Here is a 26,577-nt window from a genome sequence, read left to right as displayed (position 1 = left end):
ATCGCCTTTATCCCAAGTTACTATTAATTCTCACCTAGATTATAGTTCAGTTCAGTCGCTCAGTCATGTCTGACTCTTTGCCACCCCATGGACTGCAGCACGCCAGACCTCCCTGTCCATCACCAACTCCCAGAGCTTACTCAAACTCATGTCCATCGAGTCAGTGATGCCATCCAACCATCTCATCGTCTGTCGTCCCCTTCTCCTCCTGCCCTCAATCTTTCCCAACATCAGCGTCTTTTCAAATGAGTCAGCTCTTCGCATCCTGTGGCCAAAGTATTGGAGTTTCAGCTTCAACATCAGTCCTTCCAATGAACACCCAGGACTGATCTTTAGGATGGACTGATTGGATCTCCTTGCAGTCCAAGGGACTCTCAAGAGTCTTCTCCAACACCACAGTTCAAAAGCATCAATTCTTCGGCGCTCAGCTTTCTTTATAGTCCAACTCTCACATCCATACATGCCCACTAGAAAAGCCATAGCCTTAACTAGACAGACCTTTGTTGGCAAAGTAATGTCTCTGCTTTTTAATATGCTGTCTAGGTTAGTCATAACTTTTCTTCCAAGGAGTAAGCGTCTTTTTATTTCATGGCTGCAGTCACCATCTGCAGTGATTTTGGAGACCCCCAAAATAAAGTCAGCCACTGTTTCCACTGTTTCTCCATCTATTTGCCATGAAGTGATGGGACTGGATGCCATGATCTTTGTTTTCTGAATGTTGAGCTTTAAGCCAACTTTTTCACTCTCCTCTTTCACTTTCATCAAGAGGCTCTTTAGTTCTTCACTTTCTGCCACAAGTGTGGTGTCATCTGCATATATGAGGTTATTGATATTTCTCCCAGCAATCTTGATTCCAGCTTGTGCTTCATCCAGCCCAGCATTTATGGATTATAGTAGTAGCCTCTTAACCCTTATCTGTGGTAAGACTCTTACCAAATCTCGCTGGGGAGGCCACATAATATAAGGACTGAGAAATGACTGATGGATTTGCCAATGCAGGTCATTAGTAACGTTAGTAAGACTGCTTTCACTGGATTGGTCAGTAATGTGGAAAGCTGACTGAACTGGATTCCACAATACAGTGGAATTCTATATGCTCCTTGTTGATCTATAATAACTCAAGAAAATTCTCCTTCCAGAGTCTTTGTATTTGCTCTTCCCTCTGCCTGGACCACCTTTCTTCCAGGTAGTCACATGTGGATTATCTGCTCTCTCTCTCCTGAATTCAGATTTCTATTAAAATGACAGCTTCTGAGAGATTTCTCTATCAGGTTATTTAAAATAGCACCATCCACTCTCAATCCCTTTACTTCTTTATCTTTTTTTTTTTTTTCCTTCTTAGCATTTATCACTATTTGAATATATCTCTTTATTCGACATCACCCACCCCCACTACACACACTAGAATGTAGGTTCTATGAGGGCAGGGACTTCTGTTTTCTACTATTTATCTAACCTGGCAAATAGCGGGTATCCAAGTATCTGTCGAATGATTAAATAAGCAACCTTCGTCTCAAACGCACAGAGTTACTACTACCTGCGAACATAGAAAACTTTAAGACCTCGGAATATGCCCCCTTGGAGCGTGGGCTTGCATCATTAGGGCCTCTTAGACGTCCCCCTCTTAGAAGACATACGGTATCGCTTCCGCCCTCGCTCAAACCTCAGGGAAGGAGGGGCGGAGGGTTTATGTCATCACCCTGCGACCGCCTGCTCCTAGACGCGCCGGCTGCTGGCGCAGCCCTTCGCTCGCCCGGCCTCCCCCTCCCTGGTTCCGCGCTCTGGTTCCGCCATGGAATCTAACAAGGATGAAGCCGAGCGCTGTATTAGCATCGCCCTTAAGGCCATCCAGAGCAACCAGCCGGACCGAGCGCTCCGCTTCCTGGAGAAAGCGCAGCGGCTGTACCCGACGCCGCGAGTTCGCGGTGAGTGTAACATGCCGGAGACACTGAGGGGACATTAGAACTGATGGGGGGAATACGGGAACGGACCGACGGGAGCAGTTGGAGGAGGGGGAGGGGTGGCGAGGCGCGGCTACGCCTGCGCACTGAGACGCGCGGTGGCCTTCGGGAGGTGTAGTCTTTGGCTCCCACCCCTCTCCGGGATACTGGACACTTGGTGACAGGGACAACAGTGACTTTAGCTTTCCAGGTGCTTGCGGAATCCTCTAAGATTTGGAGTTCCCAAGAATGAGAGGTTCTGACAGATGGGGCGAAAGGAACTTATATGGAAGCGAAATCGAACTACTTTTCCCAAGGGGCCATTCGGTGGCCAAGGGCCAGTTGCCGGCCTGGGAGATATTATAGTTTAGGAAAATAAACATAACTCCTCTGAAGGAAGAAATAAGTTCTAGAGAAAGAAAGAGGACTTCTGACCTTCGGACGGCCTGAAAAGTCATCTCCGTATGTTTACTCTCTGGCATGTCTCCGGGCTAGGGTCAAGGACCACCCTCACCAAACTAAAGCCTGCCCTTTTCCCATTCCACACACCCGCTCACTCCCTCCTGGAGCCTCTTCTCCCGCTTGCGAGCTTCAGATCGATGGCCTCAAGCACTCCCACCTACCCTCGCCTCCAAGAGTCCGTCAGTGGCCAGCCATATGAGCGTCAGGACAGCACCAGGCTGCTAAGCAGCCCTGGACTGTTTACAAACCAGAGAGGGAACAGTGAGGTTGTCTGTAATACTCACGCTATCCAGGAAGCCTTTTTTTTTTTTTTTTTTCTTTCTTTAACCTAAGTCTTCTTCGGAGTTTTTCTTCACACACGCTGGAGGAGAGAAAGAGGTAATTCATTAAAAATGCAGAGTTTATACCTGCAATTGCCACTAAGTAAACTGACCGATAGCAGGTACTCAGAAGACGGAGTTTTCATCCTAACTGCTACCATGTGATCTTTCTGAGCTTCGGTTTCCTCAACTGGAAAATTGGATGGCTGGCACAGATAATATGAATAACAATCATACCCATAAGGGCTTTTCAGTTTAGACAGCTCTTTCAGTTTGTTTTCTCTCTTGAGCCTGCCCTATCAGGGAGGCAGAGTAGATCATTATCTTTGTTCTGTAGATAAGGAAATACCTCAGAGGCTAGGGACTTGTCCAAGATGCCACAGCTAGAAATTGAAAAGTTCTGTGACTCTTTACATGTTCGCTAAAGGAATAAAATGAAACTGAACAGCAGCAGTTAGCTTTCTAACCCTTCATGCCCACATTATGAAGTTGAGAAAGGGGAATCGTGGTGGAAGAGGCAGTCTAGAACGCCTAAGTTTTTCTCCCTTCTGACTCTGCAGGTTTGGCCTGTTTGCTTTAGAGAGAGTTTCAGTCTCTGTTTTCCACAGCTCCTGAGATAACCTGCTCAAGGAACTTTTCTGTGAAATCACACTCTGTAAGACGGCCCTCTCTGTAAGGGGGCGTGAGGGCAGCTCCCAGACTGACTCCGGTACTTCTGGAGGTTCAGAAACAAGCAGCCAAGAATGGATGATAACAGCATGACCTGCGGAACTCTTCTGTTACCAGGCCCCCCGGAACACTTCAGGTGCTTGGGTGGGTGTCCTTCCTGGAGCACAAGTACTGGAATTTGCTCAGGCAAGGAGTGACCTGCTGCATATTTGTCATATTCGTGTTATTCTGGAAAGGGTATTTGCCTCTCAGCTCTCTGTAAACTTTACCTTGTGCCATTTGCAGGCCTGCACTGAGCTGACAAGGATGTAGGGGTGATTTAGGCTTGAGATACGGAAACCTTGGTTAAAAAAACTAGGTAGTTGTCTACACTTGATGTTTAAAGTTTGAACTCATTCCACATACTCATTTAATGCAGAGACTTCTTTGTTTTTGTTTGCAAAATCTCTTCTTGGTGCTAAGTGGTTATAGAGGAATTGGTAAGACGTGATCATTCACCTTAAGGAGCTTACATCTAGTGAAGGAGACAGTTACAGAAAAGATGATACTGCAAACTGTAAAACCAGAGCTGTGATTAAACAGAAATGAAGCCCAGTGTTAGATGCTGAGAGCCTCTGGGTGGATGTGAAAAATTCAGTCCCTGCCCTTCACGAGGCTGAGGGGAATCTTGGGGGTAGGAGGCATGGAGAGTAAATTATAAGCAGTCTCATGACAGGGATGTGAAAATCATGGTAGATCACAGTGAGGGAAGGCTTCAGGGAGTAGGATAAGAGGCCGCATTTGAACTGCACTTCAGAGGAGAGTAGGGGGCTTGAGAAGGGCTTGTGGAGGGAAAGATATGGAGGCTGGAAGTTGTAAGAGATGTGGGAGAGGAGACTGAGTGTAACGAGATATGGAGGTCGTGGAGGTGGTAATTTGAGTATGGAGGGGACTGTGGTTGAACATAGGATGGGACCAGACTGGGGGAATCCTTTCCTGCCATACTGGGGTATTTTCACTTTATTCTGTAGTTAGTGGAAAAATGACTGAAGTTTTTGATAGCAGGTGGAAGATAGGGTACTGATCTTAAAATGACATATAGGGTTATTGAGTGGGAAGAGAGACTCAAGGCAGAGACCAGTTGGGAGGCAATTGCATGGAGTGGGTTAGGAATTACGAGGGCTTAAGGTAAGGCAGCATGGATCAGAATAAATTCATTGGAGGAGAAGTGCTGAGCCTTCTGTAAGAAGGATGCTGAGGAAAAATGGGGACTCAGAATCCAGCCCTATGTGATCAGGAAGAAACCAAGCTAAAGAACACGGGTGGGCAGAGATGGGCAGAGTGCAAGGTGCTGGTGGGATGTTCCAAATAAACTATCAGGTTGGAGCTCGGAGAGAGGAGCTCGGAGAGAGCACCCGGTTCCAGCTGAGAGTCTGCCGTCATCAGTTGGATGGAGCTCCCTGGAGTCGTGCCAGGCTGAGGTCACTGTGGGAAGGTGTGAACATGTAGCAGAGGTTACTGCAGACACAGTCATTGCCACATCTGCCCTTAGCCAGCGGGCAGAGACAGAGGAAGCAAAAGGTGAGATGGAGCAACAGCTGAAGAGGCAGTCCCAGGAGGGAGCAGCGGCCAGGTAGCCGTGGAGCCCTGCGTCAAGGAGGTGGTGAGCAGCACTGTCAGTTGCTGCAGAGGCCACGTGAGGAAAGGGCAAGTCAAGAAATGAAAGGCGGAGAATCAAGAGCATCGGATGAGGACTGGTCCTGGAGACGTGGAAGGACAGACAGGAAAAGGTGAGGAGCGAGAGGAGGCTCAGAGAAATCTTGAAGGGTCCAAGGACCTCACAGTGAAAGGATCCAAGAGGACTTGAAGCTCTGCTGCAGGAGGTGGGAAGGGGAGGCACCAGGGACTGGACTGATGTACTCTGGAGCAGGGGTGGGGCCCTGAGATGAGAAGTCACAGGGCAGGGGGGATGGAGCCAGTCAGTCCCTTTCTGAGAGCTTCTATCCAGTCCTGCAGCCTGGTAAGCAGTGGCTTTGCCTCAGGCTTAGCGACAGTGGTGGAAGGCACTGCGTTTTCCTGGAAGCTGTTAAGAACATCTACAGGCCTGTGTTTTTCCAGCATCCTGAATGAAGATTAGCCATGGAGGACAGCTCAGCTGCCTCAGGTTCTGTGAAGCACCTGGCACAGAGACTGACGAGGTTCAAAATGAATAGCTGGTAATGTCATGATCTGGGCTCATGAACCGGCTTGGACCGGGAACAGGCCAGCCAGGGAGGTGAGAGGACCCAAGGTGGGGGGCTGGGAGGCTCCAGGGCTTCAGAAAGTAAAGTCTCAACACTCAGCAGGCTGTGGACTGAGTTGTAACCCAGAAATGTCAGGACATCCCAGACTCCAGGTCCACGCAGAGGCTGCCCAAGGTTCTGTGTGGTGCTGACTCTGGGGTTCAGGCTCAGTCGGAGAGGCCAGCACACGGGAGAAGAGAGGACTGGCCACTGAGAGGGTTTGGCATTCAGGGTCTAGGAGTGAGGGATATTTTAGGCAAGGTCCTCTGGCAAGGTCCAGAGTGTGGAGCTGTCTGTTCCAAGTTGGTCAGCCTTTATGTACCACATTGTGCACTCAGTCCTTCCACTTATCTTGTTTTATTGAATCTTCTTTACCCCCCTGAACCCTCCTGTGAGGGCAGGAACTGTGTCTTCACTGAGGAATTAGGTAACTTGACAAGGCCACGTGGCTCATTAGCAAAGGATACAGACTGTGCAGCCCCACTCCCTGGCTCTTCATCTAATCTGGCCTCCATCTCCCGACTACTTGGAGCACTGTAGGTACCTAGAGAGCCTGTCCCAGGTGACACAGTGTTTGCTGGAGGTGGTGCTCAGTGCTTTGGAGGCTTTCACTCATTTACTGTTTCAGCTGTCCTGAGGGAGATCCAGGTTTACATGGAGAGGCTAAATTGACTTGTCCAAGGAAACACTGCTGTCAAGTGGCAGGGCCAGGTTTGAAGCGGGCAGTCTGGGTTTGAGGAGGGTCTCCTCTAGTAGCTTTGTCTGTACAGATGGTCTCACCTCCATCTCAGTGGCTCCTGCTGCCACCCCAGCTTTGGTCTCTTCCTCCAGTTTCCCTTCTTTCTAACTGTCTGCCAGCTTTTCTGAGAAGGGGCAGAGTTGGGATTTGAACCCAACCCTGTCTGTCTAACTCCATCGCCACATTAAGCTATTCTGTTGCCTACTCTTCTGTGACTTTGCTTCCCAGGCACTGTGCTGTGAGGGGTGTAACAGTGAGACAGCATGGGGCAGTCAATATCCACAGGCTGGCAGAGGGCTTGTCCCGGCCACAAGAGAGTCTTGAGTTGTTAGCACCCAGAAATCTTGAATTGCCACCTCAAACAGCAATCTTCTGTGTGGCCTAGAGCATATTCATTCCCCTTTACGCTGTCTTTGTGCAGTGTAGGGAAATTAGAAGGGCTGATTCCACATAGCTAAAAAATCTTCCAGAATCTTCCCTGAAAGGTACCAGAGAAAGCCCATCCCACTTCCTGGCTGATGCTCCTTTGTAGCTACAGTAATTGAATGGCCAGTCATATTGTCATGAGGGCATCAGCCTGGACCCCTGGGGTTTCCAGAGAAATGAAAATAAACAACCTCTTTAAAAGCCTTAGGAAACCAGCAGACCGGCTCCTTGCTCAGTCCTGTCTTGATCAGCATCACTTTGTTGGTTTCTACTTTTGCCGTTTCCTTGGTACCTGACGTAAAAGTGGAGCCTGGGATGGCTTGACATCTCATGATTGCAGCTGAGTCCAAAGCCTACTGGGCGCCGAGACTTTGCCTCCCCAAGATGTGAAGTGCCCTGCCCACCCCCGACCTTGGTCACCTCACCTCCCTGGCCAGCCAGCTCATCAGCCCCGGTCACAGTATTAGCAGCTCCTCATTTTGAACTTTTACTGTATGTCAGTGTCTGTGCCAGGTAGTTACACATCTCATTTTATCCTCATCTACTATGTGGGGAGATCCCCTGCAGGAGGACATGCCATCCCACTCCACTGTTCTTGCCTGGAAAATTCCATGGGCAGAGGAGCCTGGCGGTGGGGTTATGTGGTCAAAAGGGTTGGACGCAGCTGAGCGCACACACATGCACACTGTGAGGAAACCGAAATTCAGAGAAATCTCATCAGTCCACCAGAGGTCGGGGTGTTAGGCTGAACTGAGATTTGAAGCCTGGGTCTTTGGGAATGAACTTCTTTCTCAGCACAACATGGCTGGAAGGGGCTTCTCCTGCCAGGCTCATGTGGTCTGGGATGGCAGAGTAGTCAAGATCATGGTTTCCGGTGCTGGACATCCTGGAACTCGAGTGCTGCCACTCACCTTATGTCGCCACGGGCAAGGTGATCAACACAGCTCCTCCCTTATAACAGGGATTACAGTGATGAGACCCAGCTCTGAAGCCACTGTCAAGATTAAATGGGCAAGGACTTCCCTGGTAGAGCAGTGGATGGGAATCTGCCTGCCGGTGCAGGGGACAGAGGTTCCATCCCTGGTCGAGGAAGATTCCACATGCTGCAGAGCAGCTAAGCCCGTGCACCACAACTGCTGAGCCCCCGCTCTGGAGCCGGCGGGCCACAGCCAGTGAGCCTCTGTGCTGCAGCTGCTGAAGCCTGTGTGTCTAGAGCCTCTGCTCTGCAACAAGAGAAGCCCCCGCTCTCTGCAACTGGAGAAAGCCTGAGTGCAGCAACGAAGACCCAGCGCAACCAAAAAATAAATAATTAATTTTTAAAAAAAGGATTAAATGAGCAAATACACGCAGAGCACCATATCCTGGCCTGCTGACTCATGGCAAGCGCTCACCACTGTGGCTTCTCTCTGAGCACCCTCTTGGGCTTTGCTGCAGGAGCCCCTCCACCCCCTCATGCAGGGCCAGCCCACCTGTCAGCTTCTGTGTTTGTATTTCCCAGCTGCTGACTCGGTGAGAACATGTGAATTTTCTGTAAGTAGAGCAGCAGTGGCTCAGGATACAGTAGTCCACTCGAGCCCCAGTGCTTGGCTCCCTGGAGCCCAGCTCTGGGCCTCTTCCAGGCCCACATGCATCATAGTGCCTGGAGCCCAGCAAACACCTGGCACATTTGAAGGAAGTTGGGGACCAGCCAGGCTGCATTGCTGCCCCTCCTCTGCACGGAGGTGTCCCGGGTCCCTGCAGTGGCCCAGATGCCTGGATTCCAAGGGTGCTGTGCCCCAGGCATGACTCTGGGCTCAGAGCTGGCTCTGGGCCTGTAATGAGTGGGCACAGGGGACTCCTTCCAGAGATATGGGCCTTTCCTCATTGAATCAAAAGGCACCAAGGACTTGGGTTTGGATATCTGTGACGCTCTCTGAGCATGACCGCTAATGCCCTGTATAGACTGTGAACACTGAAGCAGGACATTGGACATGGCCAGCCGTTTGAAAAAGGTAAACAGTAGCAAGCGTGAGCACAGCAGATGTTTGTCCTGAGTCCCACACCACCCCTGCCCCCTGTGGCAGAATCACTGCTCCCTTTCCTCTCCACAGCTGAGCGGGAGGAGGCCTTCCTCCCAGTCCCTGCTGACTCTGATGGTCCTGCTAAGTGCAGCCCCCTTACAGAGCACTTTGCCCATCTTGGCACTCAACAGAGGGTGGCTATTACACACTTTACTTAGGGATTTTAAAAACCTAAAAGATTAATAGTTTATTTTTGTGCTGGGTTTACCCTCAGAACTGTGGCTCCTAAGCAAGCGATTATCCCCTTAGTCCCTCAGGCCCAGGTCAGGAAAGGAGCAAGCTATGTTGGGAAGAAGAGTGGGGGGGTGCAGGGGTCCTGGGATCTCCCAGGGCCAGGCAGGCCCTCAGCCATTGCTGGAGCAGGAGCCCCGAACAGTTGTCTTGCTTTTGCACAGCCCTGATCGAGTCCCTCAACCAGAAACCACAGCCTGCCGGCGACCAACCCCAACCCACAGAGGCAACTCACGCGACCCATAGGAAAGCAGCTGGGGCCAATGCTGCCTCAGCCAACGGTGAGGCCGGAGGAGGAGAAAGCACCAAAGGCTACACCGCAGAGCAAGTAGCAGCCGTGAAAAGGTAGCGGACTGGGCAGGCGGGAGGAGCCAGAGCCTGGGGGGTTGGGGCATTTTTACATCTAGAGAAGGCTTCCTGCTGCTCGTCATCCACCTCACCTGGGAGGACCTTGAGGCTGGAGGATGGTCAGGAGTCGAGCTCACGAGGCCCTCTCCCATTTCCCATGAGGCCCTGGAGTCTAGTGTGGGCCTTGGGGCCCCGATATCCCTTGCTGCCCTGGCAGCCCACGGCAAAAGCTGGAAACCGCTGATGCTGCTGGCCTCCTCTGCCACAGGCCAGCAGATCCTGGGCCTTTTTACACAGCCCCGTTTGTCAGAGATGAGGCCTGGTCTCCTCTCCGGATACTCCCCCAACCCACACTTCTGCCCCCAACAAAGACCCTTTCAGATCAGAGCCTGTGTGGGGTAGGGTGGAGACAGGAGGAGTTATCCCTCCGAGGCTTGGGCAGGCTCAGCGTGGAGCAGCTCACACCAGGCCGAGACAACCCCACCACGGCTGCTCAGGATTAGATGCTCCCGCTTGCATTTCTCCGGAGGCCTCCGACCACCTAGCCTTGGGAGTGCCTCTGCGGTCACTCCCCGTGGTCCTGGCTGTTAGTGAAGATGTTGTCAAGCTTCAGGCCTGTGTGTGACCCAGTGTGATGATAGTTTCCCATAAAAGTATTTGCCAAATTTACACCTTTCTGACCAGACAGGACTTTGACCAGACAAGACCATGGGTTGTAGGCAATAGAAACTGGTGATGGGAATTTTCATGGTGGTCCAGTGGCTCAGACTCCATGCTCCCAATACTGGGGCCCAGGTTCGACCCCTGATCAGAGAACTAGATCTGACATACCACAACTAAGAGGTCAAACACTGCAACTAAGACCCAGCACAGCCGAATAAAACTTAAGTATTAAAAAGAAAGAAAGAAACCAACTGTGGGCCAAGAGTCAGGGAGTCTCCAGGGACCCCAGGAGTTAAAATTAGTGGGAGAGAAACAGCGTCTCTTCAGGGCCCTGTGATGGGTGAACAGACACCTGCCACATCCGGCCCGTTTATCCCTCAGACTCGGACTGCCAGGAGGGTAGAGCTGCCGAACCCGGGGCACACCTGCCCTTGGGCAGAGGCCCCTGACCAGCAGTCCTTCCTAGGTGCCTGCAGCGAGGGTGCTCGGGGACTGGTTCCTGGCCCGGCGGAAACAGCATTAAATCCTAAATATATTCTTCCTGTCTCCGCTGGGCCTGTCCTGGTCCCCAGCCTGCCCAGAGCTGGGCACCCACACTGCTCTTTCATCAGCCACCTCCCTTCCCAGCCTGGGCCCACGAGAGCTCCCTCACCAGGTTCTATTCCCTCCTCCTCCAGGGTCAAGCAGTGTAAAGATTACTACGAGATCCTGGGGGTGAGCAGAGGGGCCTCAGATGAGGACCTGAAGAAGGCCTACCGCAAACTAGCCCTCAAATTCCACCCCGACAAGAACCATGCGCCTGGCGCCACTGAAGCTTTCAAAGGTAAGCTGACCCAGGTTTCCTAGTGTTTGGCTGTTCTGATCTCCCATCCTGGGGAGGGGAGGAGGGGCTTTTCCTGGAAGCTGCCTTGGACCCAAGTCCTTCCAGCTCAGGAGCTGCTTTTGGGAAGAAGGCCCTGTAGTCGCCTCCACCCCGCAATCTGTCGGAGTACAGATGGTACCACTCCTCTCTCTCCTTCCCCCTCCCTCCCCGGAGTCCCAGCAGGGGAGCTGAGAACCAGTGCCTTTGCCAAGGTCACATGCTGATTGAGGGGCTGAAGGAGGCCTCCTGTGTCAATTCCGCATCCTGGGATCTTGAAAATAGTTCCCCTGTTCTGAGAAGCTGAGTGGCCTGGATCAGAGCTTGGTGGCCTCCTCAGACCAGCAGCCGTGGCCTACCCTCCCCAGTCTCTCTACACATACACCCCCCCACACACTTACAACAGACAACCTCTTGCCTCCAGTGGGGGACATAGCAGTCTCTCTGGACTCAGGGCCTGTTATTTCTGGGGAAGGGGCTTCAGTTCTGGCTGAAAACATAAGCTGCCCTTTAATCGTTTATATTTTCATTGAACACATCAGGCATACTTGCTGGCTGTGTACCAGCGCTGAGTTGCTGGGCCTGCAGTTCCCCAGACATCCCTTCTCTCCTCTCATACCTGCCTGTCCTCCACGGGACCTTCATGGTCTTTGGCTCACCTCCCTCTGGGGTGTGGTGACTGGCCCCCTCCCCGGGGCCAGGCAGGGTGCTGTGCTGTACCGGGGCTATGACCATCACCAGGCGGGGACCCTGCACAGAACAGACCCCCAAGATCCTGTGTGCCTCTCTCGGGACTGTCCCAAGTGCTCTGTTACAGGCTGCTCGGGGTTGGTTCCCACTGGGGCAGTCTGCAGGCATCTCCCCCCGCTGCCTGTCCACCAACCTCAGGGGCAGAAGGAGAAAGGAATGAGGAGGCAAGGCAGCTGGGGTTCATGTTTCTCCAGCCCTGGCCTCAGGGCCCTGTCACGGTGGGAGGAGGAGAGGCATTCTCACTCTCTAGGGTTGCATGTTCTGAAGCAGATGCAGCTTTGACTTGCTGCCTTGAGGGTGTGGGCCGCTGGAGGACGAGAGACTAAGGAGGACTCAGATCTGGGGCCTTCCAGGCACAGGCTTCCCCACCCCTGGGATCCCTAATGGGGACCAGGTGGAGGAACCACAGCTGGGACCTGGACCCCAGGGAAGAGAAGGCTTGCCCAGGCCACACCACCAGCAGTGGAGTCTCAACTAGAGCCTGGGGACCCGGCCCCTCCTGGCAGTTCCTGCTGCTGTCCGATTTACAATAGCACATCACGTGTTTGTTCAGCCTTCTTGTTGTGCTGTGACTTGAAGATTACATACCCTCCAGAAAGGATGCCCCATCCCACCAGACACCCCAGGAGAAAGGAATGAGGAGGAGGTATTTCGGTGGTTTTCATAAAGTCAGAGAGCAGACCTGAAGCAAGACTCACCTGGGTTTGATTCCTGGCTCTGCAGCATCAGACCTGTGTGAGCTTACACTTAACCTTCCTGAGCCTCAGTTTTCTCATTGCTAAAATGGAGATGAGCTCTTAGGGGTAAGTAGGGTAATGGCCATAAAGGACCTGATCGATAGAAAAAATTGGACCATCATCATGCGGTGGAGAGTGAGGACTGAGTGTTAATCCTCTACCCACTGCAGACTGCCCCGATTCATCCAGAGGTATTCCAGCATCCATCCTCCCGCCCCACCCTCTGCACCTTAGAGCACCACTTGAACACCTGAAGGAAGTGGGTGCTTGGCCACCATGGGCCTACACCCCCAGCATCCTCGGACCTCACCTTTCTGCCTCCTTTCTTGCTTCTAGCCATTGGCACAGCATATGCGGTACTTAGCAACCCAGAGAAAAGGAAGCAGTATGACCAGTTTGGTGATGACAAGGGCCAGGCAGCCCGGCACGGCCATGGGCATGGGGACTTCCACCGCGGCTTTGAGGCCGACATCTCCCCTGAAGACCTCTTCAACATGTTTTTTGGTGGTGGCTTCCCATCTAGTAAGTTTCCCTGCTCTCCCCCACGTCCAGGCCTTCCTCGTGGTGATGGTGGGAGATGGGATGCCAGCCTCTCCCCTTCCCAGCAGCCCCACTCCTGACTCAGTCCCTCTGACCCCCAGGTAATGTCCACGTCTACAGCAATGGCCGCATGCGCTACACGTACCATCAGAGGCAGGACCGCAGGGAGAACCAGGGTGATGTGAGTGAGGAGGGGGTGGGTATGGGGAGGGTGCCTAGTCCCACCCAAGCGGGTGAGGCCTGGATTGGGGAGTACCTTGCTATCCTGCGACAGCGGTACCCCCCCAGCTCAGCTGGGAAGCTAACTCTGTCCCCCAGTTGCCATTCCACTAAAGGACACCAGAGGGAGCCACACTCCACAGCACCCACAGCGGGAGTTGGGCGTGATGGCCTCTGCTGGGAAATGGAATGCAGAAACCTCCCTACTTCCAGGCAGGTTCCAGTGTTAATGGCCTTCGTGAGATCTATATGTTCTTAAGGTCAGAATGACATTTTCCAAGCAATGGAAGGTTAAACTTCACAAGAGAATTGTAAAGGATGACAACATAGTGTTGGGTCTTCTTTCTTCTCTTCAGTATTCTTTAATAATGTATACAAGAGCTGTAACAAGACAATGCACCAAACATCCTTTGAGTGCCACAGATTATAAGAACAGGTGGCTGACTGAAATTAAAGCAGTTAGCTAAGATTAAAATACTGTGGACAGTTGCAGAATATTTAAAATTATACCAAGCAGAGGGTTCTCTTTTGCTCTGATAATGTGGCCTTCTGCTTTTGTTTATTCATTTTTTAAACTTTTATTTTGTGTGTATTTAACATACAGAAGTTTTTTAAAATCGCAAATTACCACTCACTGAACAAATTTATTTTATAATTTCTCAACTGGCAATTTTTAAATTGGTAATAGGGTTCAGAATTCAGAAAGGTATATATAGTGCAAATCTCCTTCAAGGCCTGCCTCCCATTCTTCTGAAGGCAGACACTTTTGCTTTTTTTTTTTTCTTGTATTCTCTCACAAGTAAATATGTATACCCACCTCCCACCCCAGTATTTAACCCCAGTTGCGGCTTTGTTTTTTTTTTTTTTTAGCGGCTTTGTTTTTATTTGGGGAAACTGGCAGCTAGAGGAGTTTCTGTATTAGGGGGACCCATGGGAGGGAATGGGAGAGAAAGACATTGTGGTCTGTCTGTACAGACTCCCACCACCTGGGCTGCATTGTGGCATTTGCCACCAGCATTCCCCCCACCAGCATCAGCCTGGGTGACCATTGGCTCTTCCCTCTAGGGCGGGCTGGGGGTGTTTGTCCAGCTGATGCCCATCCTCATCCTGATCCTCGTATCAGCTCTCAGCCAGCTCATGGTTTCCAGTCCACCCTACAGTCTGAGCTTCAGACCGTGAGTACCCGCCGCTGGGGTGAGTCCCGAGTAGTGGGTACACAGCGGGGTGGGGCAGGAGCTTTGGAGCCTCAGCCCCCACCAGGGGCCTTCCTTCCCATCCTCTTCCAGCAGGTTCCTGATCAAATTGCAGAAGCTGCTTAGAATCAAGAAAATAGACCTTGTTAAGCTGAGGTTCTTGATTTTTTTAGGATCATAGTCCCCTAAGAAAACACAGTGAAACCTGCAGCTCTTTTCCCTAGAACACTGTGCATGCACACTGTTTTGCATATGGTTTCACAGATTTCATGACACTCTCCCCATCTTATCTGCTGGCCTTGAAATAGGAACCTCTATTCTTCCATTCTGCTTGAGAGCCCTGAGACCATGAGAACAGAGGCTCTAGAGTCAGAGCAAAGGTTGCTTTGAATCCCAGCTCCTCTACTAACTAAGCAGCTCTGTGACCTTGGACTAGTTATGTAACTTCTCTGAGCCTTTGCTTCCTCACCTACAAAATGGGAGTACCTGCTTGTGATAATTAAATGAGTAATATGCATAAAATGCCAGGCTCATTAGAAATGCTTGCTAACATTTGTCAAATGAATATACGGTCTCACACTGATAGTGAACTTGGGCAAGTTATTTGCCCTTTGAAGGCATCAGGTCCCCTCATTTATTTCTAGCACCTGACCTGATACAGAGCGACTGCTTGGCTTCTATGGCTGGAAACCCAGTGACCCCACCTAGCGGCCAGCCTCTGCCTGGGAGCCTGGCAGGATCCCTCTGAGCCAGCAGGGGGCAGAGTCGGTCCACTGGACCCACACCAGCCAGCACAAGCACTCTGGCCTGATGCCAGCCTTTTTCCGTGTAGCTAGAGAGCTGAGAGGCAGGAATGGGCAGACAGAAGCTTTCCTCACCAGAGCACTAACTTCTATCAGCATGTTGAGGCTCTTCCCTCAGCCTGCATGCATGTGTACTAAGTCAATTCAGTCATGTCTGACTCTGTGCAATCCCATGGACTACAGCCTGCCAGGCCCCTCTCTCCATGGGATTCTCCATGGGCAAGAATACTGGAGTAGGTTGCCATTTCCTTCTCCAGGGGATCTTTCTGACCCAAGGATTAAACCTACATCTCTTATGTCTCCTGCATTGGCAGGCAGATTCTTTACCACTAGGGCCACCTGGGAAGCCCTGAGCCTGCAGAGCCTACAGTTAGAGCTAGAAGATTCCAAGAGGTGGAAGGATACAGCTCCTTAGAATCCTTCCTGTCATTTTGTTCCTAAGCCTGTTCACTCTGGACTGGGAGCCCCTGGATAGGAGGGCAGGCCCTCAGCAAGGATTGGCTTAGGGGATGAACAAGGGAATGGAAACACAGGGAGCTCAGGTCACGCAACTCATCCCAGGTGGGACCTGCACTCACCCTGGGTTCCCTGCTTCCCTGATCAGGCCCTCCCAGAGAGGGGCTGCTCCCCAGAGGCCCCAGGCAGCAGTGTGGTAAGCAGAGAGCCAGAGGCACACCTTGCTGTGGTCTGGACCACTCATATAGGAGGGAGCCTCTTTCTCTCCAGAGCAGCATGGAGTTCCTGCTGTAGCCCCTACTCCTGTGGGCTGTGCGGCACCTTATGTTGGGGGGCCCCAGTCATCCCTAGCGCTCCCTTGGGTCTGTGGACCCACGCCCACTTTGCGCTTGGTCTGTTTCTGGCCAGGTCGGTGGGCCACGTCCACAAGCGAGTCACTGACCACCTGAACGTCGTCTACTATGTGGCAGACACGTTCTCTGAGGAGTATACAGGCTCCAGCCTCAAAATGGTTGAACGGAATGTGGAAGATGATTATATTGCCAATCTTCGAAACAACTGTTGGAAGGAGAAGCAGCAAAGTAAGTTTGTGTGTGTTTATGTGGGGGCGGAGGCGGGGCGGTGTGTGCACAAAGCTTGAGAGCTTGGAAGAAGAAGGCGCTGTTCCCCCAGTGATCTGTAGGCCCAGCACCTGGCACTGCTCTGCGCCAGCCATGGCCCAGCCAAAAGCCAGCTACCACCCCTGTGTTTCCCTGGGGCTAGGAGCCAGGGGCCACCTGGAGATTTCTTCCAGCTTCCCGTAAATCACTGCAATCAGCCTGTTGTTTGGGTGCCATAGGTAACTGTGTAGAGAGAAATTGGGGCAAATCTGGCCACTCGCTGATTGGATATCTGGATCTATCTGTGGGGCCCTGGGGCAGTCTGACCAGGATGACAGGTTCTCACCTTGGCTGGCCTCACCTGTGTTCTATCAAAAGGTGCCTCTATCCTGCTCCCCAGCGGGGTCCACCTAAAGGGATTCTGCTGCAGTCCCTGGGCCCGTAACTGCTCTTCCCCTCCTGCACAGACCACGCTGACACCGTAGCAGCCTTAGAAGCACGCCCTGACTCGCCCCATTGCTTTGCAGAGGAAGGCTTGCTGTATCGGGCCCGCTACTTTGGTGACACAGACATGTACAACAAGGCGCAGAAGATGGGAACCCCAAGCTGTAACCGGCTGTCAGAGGTGCAGGCCTCCCTGCATGGATAGTCCTGGGCCAGCCGTGCCACCGAGGTCCAAGTATGAGCCAGGGCCGCCTCTGCCTGGCAACTCCTGGCAGCTCTGGTCTTGGTCATGAGGCAGAGGAGGGTATGAGGAGGGAGGGAGGGAGCCCAGTGACCGCGCGGCGCGGTTTCCCTGTCCTCAGCCTGACCCCCAGCCTGCAGAGCTGGGAGTGCTCTGGGGTGAGTGGGGAAACAAGTCTGTCTCAGCCCTCCAGGGTGCCTCCATGGCACCCACCCTGCCCCCTGGCTCCAGAACTGAGGGGTGCCCAGGGCTGCTCCTCATGCTCGCTTGGTCTGCCCCAGCCCTGTGGTCCCCCTTGGCCCTTTCCCAAGTGTTACAGACTCTTATCTGGGCCCTGGGATCTAGGCCACCTGGTATTACTGGGCAGTCAGTAGACCCCCCCCACTTCCCCAGCAGACACCAGGATGAACCATGTGGGAATGGGTGTGCCGACAGCCCTTCCTCGTCCCCTGTCCTTCCAGGCAGGAAGAAATGTGGTGCGAATGGGAGGGAACCCGTGTGCAGGGGAGGGAGCTGACAGGCTGGGAGCAGGAGAGGCCCTGCCCCCAGGCTGGTCCTAGTCTGGCTGGGTCAGAAGCACTCTGAGCAGCTGTACACCTGGCAGCCGCAGGCATCTGACTGCCCGTGCATCTCACCTGTGGTCTGAGGAAGGGAACAAAAGGTCACGAGTTCAGGGTCCAACGAGCAGAGAGCTCTCCTCACGGAGGAATGGGAGAAAACAATGAAAGGTGGTGGCAGCAGGCTCCACCACCCCACCCTCCCACCTTTACCCCCTTTACGGCAGGCTCTGCTCCCAACATTTGCCAGAGAGGACAGCTTGGTCCAGGCCCAGAGGAGTGTGGGCAGAGCTGGTAAAGGTTCTTTTCGTGTTGGTGCTCTGCCCACCGCCTCTTCTGCCTGCGTCCCCTCAGCTGCAGGCTCTGCTCTGAGGCCATTTGCTGGTGCCTCTGGGAGAGAGGAACAGACTGCAGGGCCCAGAACTTGGCTTGTCGGTGGGGGCTGAACTCCAGGCTCCGGGACACGGAACTGCCAGGCTAACTGTTACCACTCTCCTCCCCAGACTATGAAATCCCTGGAGAATGTTTGGTGACATGCACTGAGCCAAGGTGACGGACTGTACACTTAAGGAAAGACAAAAAAAGAAAAAAAATTAAAGTGGAATTGGAGGCCGAACGCTGCACAACTGCCCTCTCTCTCACCCAGTAAATGCAGAAATCTCTTAGGACAGACAGGAAAACCTGCCACGGGGCTGCTTCCCTTCCTCCCAGGGCTGGCAAAGGCTCGGGCTCCACATCAGCTCTCTCCTAGGATACAGAAACCATGGCAACGAAAGTAGAATGTAAAACTTGCAGCAAATGTCTGTGGGAAGGGCTGGGGGAGGGGGCACCCAACTTCCTTTCTTCCTCCCTCCCAGGAGCTACCACCAGTCACCTCAGTGGAAGCAATCAGAGGTGTTGGCCAAGGATAAAGAGGACAAGGAAAGAAAACTCTCCATAGAATGTAATTTACAGATGCGTGTATATGTATATATCTATTTATATGTAAATAGCACATATAAAGATATATATAGAGAGAGTCTACTTTTTGAAACTATGCAGGGATTTGGTTAGGTTGTTGAGTTGATTTCTTCCCTGATTTAGAAAGCGAGGCCTGTTTGGGGAAGGGAGCCTTGTCCTTCATAGCTGACAGCAGAAGGAAAGTTGGATCACAGCTTCTAACGTTGCCCTCAAGCCCAGCCTGTTTTTGATGGCAGCAGTAATCATGATAGCATAAATCTGTAGAGAACTTGGAAGGCTGCCAACTTCATGATTAAACTGGAGGGGAGCAGGCCATGGGAAAAGAAGGTGCCCCTAGGGTCAGGTGCCAGGTCAGTATTGCATCATGGTAGAAACCCCAGATGGCCTAGGGGGATGAGCCCACCCACTGTAAGTTTGGTCAGCTCAGGTGGGCACTTTATCCTGGCGTCCAGGAGCCCCCCTGACCCCCAACACTGAGAACAGCAGGATTGGAGAGGGGAGTCAGGTTCAGCCTGACCACCTCCCAGCTTAGTCCCTACGTGAGTTTTGCCTTATAGGTGCCCCCGGGCACAGCCCTATTGTTGCTACTGGTTTTTCCCAAGTCATGGACCAAGGACTCCAGAGGCTTTTCTTCCAAGAGTCAACCAGGTGGCACCCAGGACCTTGGGGCAGCAGCTGAATCCTGAAGAAAGGCCATGACCGTGGGCACCTCTGTCTCTACCCTCCAAGGACATGACGCCACCTGGCCTCTTGCACGTTGGACAAAGGATGAACCAGAAGGTTTTCTTCTCGTCACCTTCAAATGAGGATTTTTCTCAAAACAGCAGTTGCTGCCAGGGGAAGGGAGGGAGGTTTTATTTATTCCCACAGTTTATACTGGGCCTTTTGGAATTACCGTTTTCCCCAAATTTTCCTCTCGTGGTGGGTGTCATTGAGCCTGCCATCCTCCGAAGCCTTACTACCCCAAACCAAGCTGCCAGCCAGGAGGGGGTCACCACCCTCCCAGAGCTTCTCTTGGCTCTTTTTTTAAAAGTCTCCCAACAAGTAGTATTCTTGCTGGGAAAGGAAGCTTGGTGAAGAAATGTCAAATATGGGTTTTAAACAAGGTCCTGCCCTGTGATGAAGCGGCCGCCCCAGCCCAGAGAGATGCTCAGAACTGGATGCGGATGAGAGCACCCTGCCCGCGGTGGCCCCGGTGCTCTGCCCCCACCACCCCAACCCTCTGGTCTCGGTAGATGTCCCTAGACAGGCTGAGCCATGTGCAATAAGAACATAGATCCTGACGGATCCCCTGAAAAGATGTATTTCTTGAATTAGAATTCTGAAATTGTATATCTATAAATATATGTTTATTATGTGACTTGTGGGTCTGTGTTGAGCAAGGGGGCCAAGCTTGGAGGGGAGAAGGGGGTACAAGCACCTGTTGCTGCTGACACTGTCCTGCCCTGGCCACGAGGAGTTTGGTGGCTATTCAGAATGTCCCCTCGCCCCAGCTGACAGCCACTTCAGTCACAAGTGTTGTTCTAGGGCTGACTCCCATCGCGACAAAGGGTGAGCGGCTCAATTAGGCCAGGACCCCAGGGTCCCTGGCACTAATCCAGGGTGGGCAACCTGGTCCTACCCCGCCGATTCCATCAGGCCTGTGGTGAACACAGCAGATTCAGAACCTCCCTTCTCCCCAGCCTGGAGCTCCAGCCCACCCTGGATCCAGAACAAGGGAAAAGTTCTCAGAGTTTCTTTCCATCTCTGGCTGCACAGTCTTCCCAGCCATCCCTGCCACACCGCCCCCACAGCCCACTCTCCTCCCCCATGGAAAAGTTAAAAATGCGGCAGCCAGCGTAGGGCTGTCTGAATGGAGCGGCAGATCTGCCGGGGGCCTCCCAGAGACAGGGCCCGGCAACCCTGACTGGCGGCCTGCGGCCCCTCCTGCCGCAGCTCCAGCCAAAGACAGGCAGGCTGCCCGGTGGCGCCACTGTAGCCTGGGAGCCCATTGGCTGCCCCCGCCCAGGTCACCGCGGCCCGCCGCCCGGTCTGCAAGCCACCACTTGTTGGCTGCGGTTGGCAGGGGTGTTGCCAGCCGCCCCCATTCACCACCCCCCCCAAGTTCCCCTTCCCTCAGCGTGCAGTTCTGTGAGCCAAAAGGGGCGGGACAGATTCTGTCTGACTGTTCGCCACAAAAAAAGAGCCTTTGACAAGTGTCCCCACCCAGTGTCAGGTGGCACAACAAGCCCCTAGTATATGCAAGCTCCCGGGATCAGCCAGCTTATCTCCCCGTCCTAGACTTGCCCCACGGGGCCAGGAGCACATACCCAGCCCGACTGTGGCCACATCCCCGCCCAGGGTTCCCAGGCAGAGTCACCTGGCTGTTGAGGAGAGGCGCACAGACTTGGAGGAATAGACTGTTGACAGTGTGGGCTCAGAATGCCTACCAAACATCACACCATGTGGTCTGAGCCAGTCAGCCCATTTCCCAGAGCAGGTGACTGAGACTCTGAGGCAGGGAAGTTCGTGCCCCAAGAGCCTCCCTCCATGAAGCCGTGCATGTCTTTGGGGTTTATGTAGCAGAACAATCAGTCCTTGAAGGGTCAGACCCACTCACACCAAGTAGAGTGGCAGGAGCCCTGAGTTCAGAAGGGTGGGAACGGGGAAAGGCCACACTAAGGGAAATGAGACTTAATCTGAGGGGCTGGGGCTGGGAACAGGCTGCCCTCAGGAGCTGTACACACTTCCTCTCTCCCGGCAATGACAAAGGTGTCCACCTGCTGTGCGGGCAGCTTCCCTGAGCTGGCCGCACACTCCAGAAGCAGGACAGCAGATCCGTCAGGTGTCAATCTGCACCCCTCAGCCCAGCTGCACGGACTGATCCCTCTACTGGCTGGGTAACCTTGGGCATGTCACTTAACCTCCCTCTGTCTCGGTGGCCTCATCTTCAAAATGCAGATAATAAAACCACCTACCTCAGTGGGTTACTGCGAGGAGTAAAAGTTATTCCATACATATTTTAAAAAAAAAAAATAGGTACACAGGAAGGTACATGTGTTTCTGTCCTCAGTCGAGGAAGATTATTAACCAAGCACCAACTGGAGTCAAATCCCACTCCAGACGCGAATCCACAAAGGCAACTAAGACTTGGGCTGCCCTGGAGGAACTTCCGGCCGGGTGGGTAAGCCAGGCGTTCAGCAGACCCCCGTGAGCAGAGGACTGTGACAACAACAAACGGGGGAGCGTGGAGGAGTGAGCCGCTCGAAGTAAAGAAACTGGCATCTGTGAGGAGGTGAGAGCGGGCAGGGTTCGGGTGGGCAGGCACTCTGGCTAGAGGGGACAGTGCGGGCAGAGTCCTGGGAAAGTACAGGAGGGAACGGTACATACCCCAGGTCCCCAGTCTACAGCTGTCTTCTTACCCAGTCACACCCAGGGGCCTTGGGCAGAGAAAGACGTTCACTGGGAATGAATGAACAAGAGACCCTGCGCCTCCTGAATCCTTGCTGTCCCCTGTTCACTCTGTTCGGGATTCACCAAGAGCACCTGAGCCTTTCTTGCTGGGCCCTGCCCTCACGGAGGCAGCCTTGTGAGGCCAGTCATACAGGACGGGGGACGGGGAGTTGGGGGAGAGGCTGGCACACTTGGAAGCCTATGCTGTGGCATTCACACCATGGCCCTGTCCCCACCCCCTACCCCCCACCCCACCCCTGACCCTCATGGAGGGATGTTTCACCAGGCACAGAGCCCAGGCTTCCTGTTACTTCCAACAGCCCCACAGCTGTTTGGGCAGGAAATAAAGTTCCAGGGCCCAGACAGGACCAGGGGTATGACGGGCATCTTCAAGACCCCCATGTCCAGGTAGCCCTCCCAGAGTCCAGGAGTCAGAACTTTGCTCTGGAGAAGAGTGGGCAGTCTGACCTTCTTTATTGCGTCCTCCCCTTCCCCTTCATTAGTCTAAATAAACTACCAGGGGGAACCTGGCTGCCTTAGCTCTGACTTTAGCTGGGCTTTTCCTTGGGGATGATGGGGTACAGTTCCAAGATGGAGCTGGTACTGGTAAGGCCAAGAGGTCAGGCTTAGGGCATTCAGGATTCTGGTCAGCAGTCCCACTACCTTAACTGGATGGGTGGTTGCCATTTTTTCTGATGGACACAGTGAAGGGGCCCAAGAGACAGGCACCCAAACAGCACAGGAGGATGCTGATGGACTTGATACAGAGGAGGGACGTGGAGGCCAGAAAAGTGGAGTGAGGTCCTCTTCCTGTCTCCAGGTGACCACTCTGACCTTGGTGCCTGGTGCAGCCCCTTCCACCCACCCTTCTCTGACCCGCCACCTAGCTCCTCCTGCCCACAACCTCCCTGAGCCTCCTCCTTCCTCCTCCCCCAGGAGGCCTGCCTGTGTTCCCACAGCCTGGGCCTGCCCTGCCCTCTCACTGGAGGAGCTCATGCAGTTCTTGGAAGAAGGTTTCACAGCCTGGAGAGGCACAGGCCTGTCTGGGGCCTGTCCACTTTTTCAGTGCTGCAGCCCCAGGGCCTGGACAGAGCGGGGCGTCCGTGAACACTGCCGAGGCACAGAGGGGCACCCCCAACACCACAGCACCTCTCTGATGGCCACTCGTAGCTGTCCCTCTGTACTTTTCCCCCCAGCCCTGCCCAGGGTCACCCTCCAGGTAGCTTTGCAGCCATAACCCCTCTTGCAGGACCAAGGACACTTCTGCCAGACCTGACGGGGCTCCAGGGAGGGCCAGCATCCAGCTGGACAGATAAGATGTGTGAACCAGTCTGCTGTGAGATAAGACTGAGTGAGGCCTTTCCCTTCTCCCCACCTCCTGAGGGAAGCAGTCCTGCTCCCATGCCCACCACGTCTCCTCTCCCTGTGGGGGGATGGCTGGACCAGGGGCTGGTGTGAGAATCATAAGCAGTGCTCATGCTCAAGGGCACCTCTGACGGCTGTCCGAAGCGTTCCCCACCCCTAATGGGTGGAAGAGGATGTGTTCTCTGGCGCTCAGGCCTTTGCCAGGTGGCACTGCCCGTTCCTGGGCTCAGACCCAGTTCTGTCCCTGGCTGCCTCAGTGCGGCCCTGGCCACAGGCCTCAGGGTCACCGCTGGCAGGCTTTGCTACCTGCTGGCCACCAGCCCAGGGCCCCGGCTGTTGAGGATGGCACCAGGGACCCCGTGCGTCAGACCACCTCCCACGGTCCCACGTGGGCAGCAACTGTTCCCATGGTATTCCGGGGGAAGGGGCTTGGGGCCACTTCTCTTGGGACCGTGTGGGCCTCAGTCTCCCCCTGGTCCCTCCTCAGCACTGAAGTACTGGGCACAGTCCAAGAGATCAGGTTTCATGCCTCAGCTGTGAAGGATATTTGTATCACATTTCATTTGTATCATTTTAAATTTTTTTGTTATAATTGTAAAATTATACATAAAGAAGCACTTTTCATTTGTATCATTTAAACATTTTTGTGACAGTTATCATCATTCCACAGACCACACCTGCTGAGTCCTTGATGTCGACCTCTGTCAACCATGGAGCCTACAGGCTGCTAGCCTGACCGGGGTGGGCTTGCACAAACAGGCCCCTCCCAGACCCAGCCTCACCCCAGGACCTGAGCCTGGGGTTCACGCAGCGGGGCAGGATCCAGGCCACGGGATGGAGTTGTATGACCTACATGTGTTTGTGTTATTAGCTCCAGAGCTGGCAGGCGGAGGCAGTGACACAATTCGAGGAACTGTTGACTCGGCTCAGGGCCCTCCCCACGCCTGCTGCTGTGAGAGCCAGAGGAGACGCATGAGGACTGCACGTCCCCGCAGGGCACTGCTGATGTCAGTGCCGCCGGGGGCCTCCCATGGGCCCCTGGGTGGCCCTGGGTCAGCTGCCTGGTCTCTGGCATCCTCCCGTGCCCATGTGTGCAGTCCCAGCTTCTGAGGTCCTGGCCTCCCCTGCTCCTCCCTGCGCCCTCCCCTCCCCACCCCTCACCGACTACAGCCAGCCAGGGAAGGTGCTGGGGTGGGGCGGCAGTCACCCTGCCTGTTTGGTAAGCTGGGAACAATGACCCCCAAGGTAAGGAAGCAAGTTCCCCCTCTTTGCAGCCTTCCTCATAGATTCCTACCTCCTCTGTGGTTGGTGCCTGCAGGTGCCAGCATCCCGGGATAAGCTGGGGAGAGCTCGGGCCTTGGCCAGGTGCCCCAGACTGCGGCTCCAGGAAAGGACCAGGGCTCCTGGCGAGGTGCCCAGTTCTGACCCACAGGTGGGGGGATCTTGAAGCCAGATCCCTGTCACACGGGAATATCAGGCCTGTCCTGAGGACTAGGCACATGAGATGAGGTACGTGGAAGATCTTTACAAGCCTGGAAGTGACCCACAAGGTTAGCTGTGGTGTTGGTTTTGGTCCTGTAACTTTCCTGAGACAGGACAAGGGGCCTGTGGCCACACTGAACTCTGTAACAAGGGCTGAGACAGACATCAGTGTCAACAGGAACCAGGAGTTACGGAATTTAGTAGAAGGTGCCAGGTGCTGGGCTTGGGGTCTAACTCTAGGCTGCCTGGGGAGGGCAACAAGGACACCCTTGCCTTCAAGGCACAAATAATAGTGTTGGAGAGGACAGGCTCCCCAAAGAAGGGTCTCACACTGTGTCTGCCTGAGCCCTTGGGCCCCTGTGTGGGGAGGGGACGGGGTAGAGGGGGCCACCAGGCATTTCCATTGCCCACTAAACAAAACAGTTCCCTTTTGTTTAGTGAGTGCAGTTGGAACTTTGACTGGAAAAGAGGTTCCACTACAAAAATGAATATTGAAAAACCAGAGACCTCATCTAACCCCACAGTTTCACCAGTGAGGAAACTGAGGCCCAGAATAGAGAAGTGGTTCATCTAAGGCTGCCCAGCTCAGCTGTGTCAGAGTTCCTGCCTAGGCTACTCACCCCTGGTCTGCGAAAAAAGAGCCAACACCCCGAGGATGAGGAGGACAAAGCCAAAGCGGGGTGCTGCCATGAAGGTCTGGGCCTCGGCCACAGCAACTTTGACATGACCCCCGAGGTGAGGCCTCAGGAGCCTTGTTGAGCAGATGCTGATCTGGGATGGAGAGGAAGGCAAGGCCTCCTCTGCCCACTTCTCTGACCAACTGAGAGCTCTGCGGGTGGTCAGCCCCCGCAAGCCCTCTCCAACTAATCAACCACCCCACCCGCTGCTTTCCAGCCTGCCACCCGCTTCTCCAGGCATTGTCTCACAGTCCTCACTACAAGTAATTGAGGTAGGCAGACAGGCGCCCCTCTGCCCATTTTACAGTTAAGTGAACGGAGGCACCGGCAGTAAGTGGGCCTGAAACTGAGCCTCCCTGATGTAAGAGTTGTCCTCTCATCACAATTTTCTGCTCTTTTCAACGCCTTTCCTCAGCTATTCCTCCTCCCCACAACATAGGCTCTGCTCTCCCTTCACCCAACTCTGTGCTGACTGGCCCAACCTTGCCCTCACTGGCTTTAGCAAGGAGAGTTGCCCCAACCAGGGTCTTCCCGGGTCTCTCAGTCCACAGAGAGCTCCCAGCCTTTCACACAGCCTGGGCCCAGTCCCTCCCCCAAGAGGTGAACTTCTGTTTATGGTCTCTTGACTGCAGAACAGGCTCGGGCCAAGAACTTGGTCCTTCAGCCATGACTGTGTGGGACTAGGCCAGGACATCCAAACAAGCTCCTGACACCTGCCCTTTCCCTAAGATACAGCCCACATTTCAGTGCCAGGGTAACCAACCATCTCAGCTTACCCAGAACTCTCCTGGTTGGCACTCAAGTCCCCAGGAAGTTCCTCATACCTGGGCAAGCTGGGACAACTGGTCACCCTACTCAGCATACACATACCTAGGGTCTTCATGCCTTCCCCTGCCTCCACTGAGCAGGGTCTTTCTTCTTCCTATTCCCCTGGTCCCCACTGAGGCCAGTGAGTGGTCAGTCCACTCAATCTATCTGGCCCCCTCAGACTTGGCTGGGGCCTAGCCCAGGCCCAGGGTAGAGTTAAAGGCCCAAAGTCTGCTAAGGTGAGCAGAGGGTCTACAACCTATTGGGGGCAGCCTACCCTAGGCCCGGTGAGAGAAATAGCAGAGGGTGCCCACAAAAAGCCTAGTGGGATCCTGGG

At 53.7% G+C, this 26,577-nt stretch overlaps 1 protein-coding gene across 4 annotated transcripts; it reads left to right on the top strand.

Moving 5' to 3' along the window:
• Positions 1 to 1,710: 1,710 nt before the first annotated feature.
• Positions 1,711 to 19,837, top strand: DNAJB12 (DnaJ heat shock protein family (Hsp40) member B12). Of its 4 annotated transcripts, none has more exons than XM_020896459.2 (9): positions 1,711 to 1,925; positions 9,273 to 9,453; positions 10,797 to 10,942; positions 12,802 to 12,987; positions 13,107 to 13,186; positions 14,290 to 14,399; positions 16,085 to 16,257; positions 16,803 to 16,900; positions 18,021 to 19,837. In XM_020896459.2, exons 1-9 carry the CDS (start codon positions 1,793 to 1,795, stop codon positions 18,048 to 18,050), a joined length of 1,137 nt encoding a protein of 378 aa, XP_020752118.2. In that variant the 5' UTR covers positions 1,711 to 1,792; the 3' UTR covers positions 18,051 to 19,837. The 4 variants fall into 4 exon arrangements, with proteins under 4 accessions (XP_020752118.2, XP_070326907.1, XP_070326906.1 ...); XM_070470806.1 differs by having other exon boundaries at positions 16,803 to 16,948; XM_070470805.1 differs by having other exon boundaries at positions 16,803 to 16,954.
• The last annotated feature ends 6,740 nt before the right edge of the window (positions 19,838 to 26,577 follow it).

Source organism: Odocoileus virginianus, chromosome 7 (genome assembly GCF_023699985.2).
Source record: "Odocoileus virginianus isolate 20LAN1187 ecotype Illinois chromosome 7, Ovbor_1.2, whole genome shotgun sequence".
Taxonomy (NCBI): domain Eukaryota; kingdom Metazoa; phylum Chordata; class Mammalia; order Artiodactyla; family Cervidae; genus Odocoileus; species Odocoileus virginianus.
Note: the sequence above shows the minus strand (reverse complement) of the source record. Positions and strands in the feature narration are given on the sequence as shown.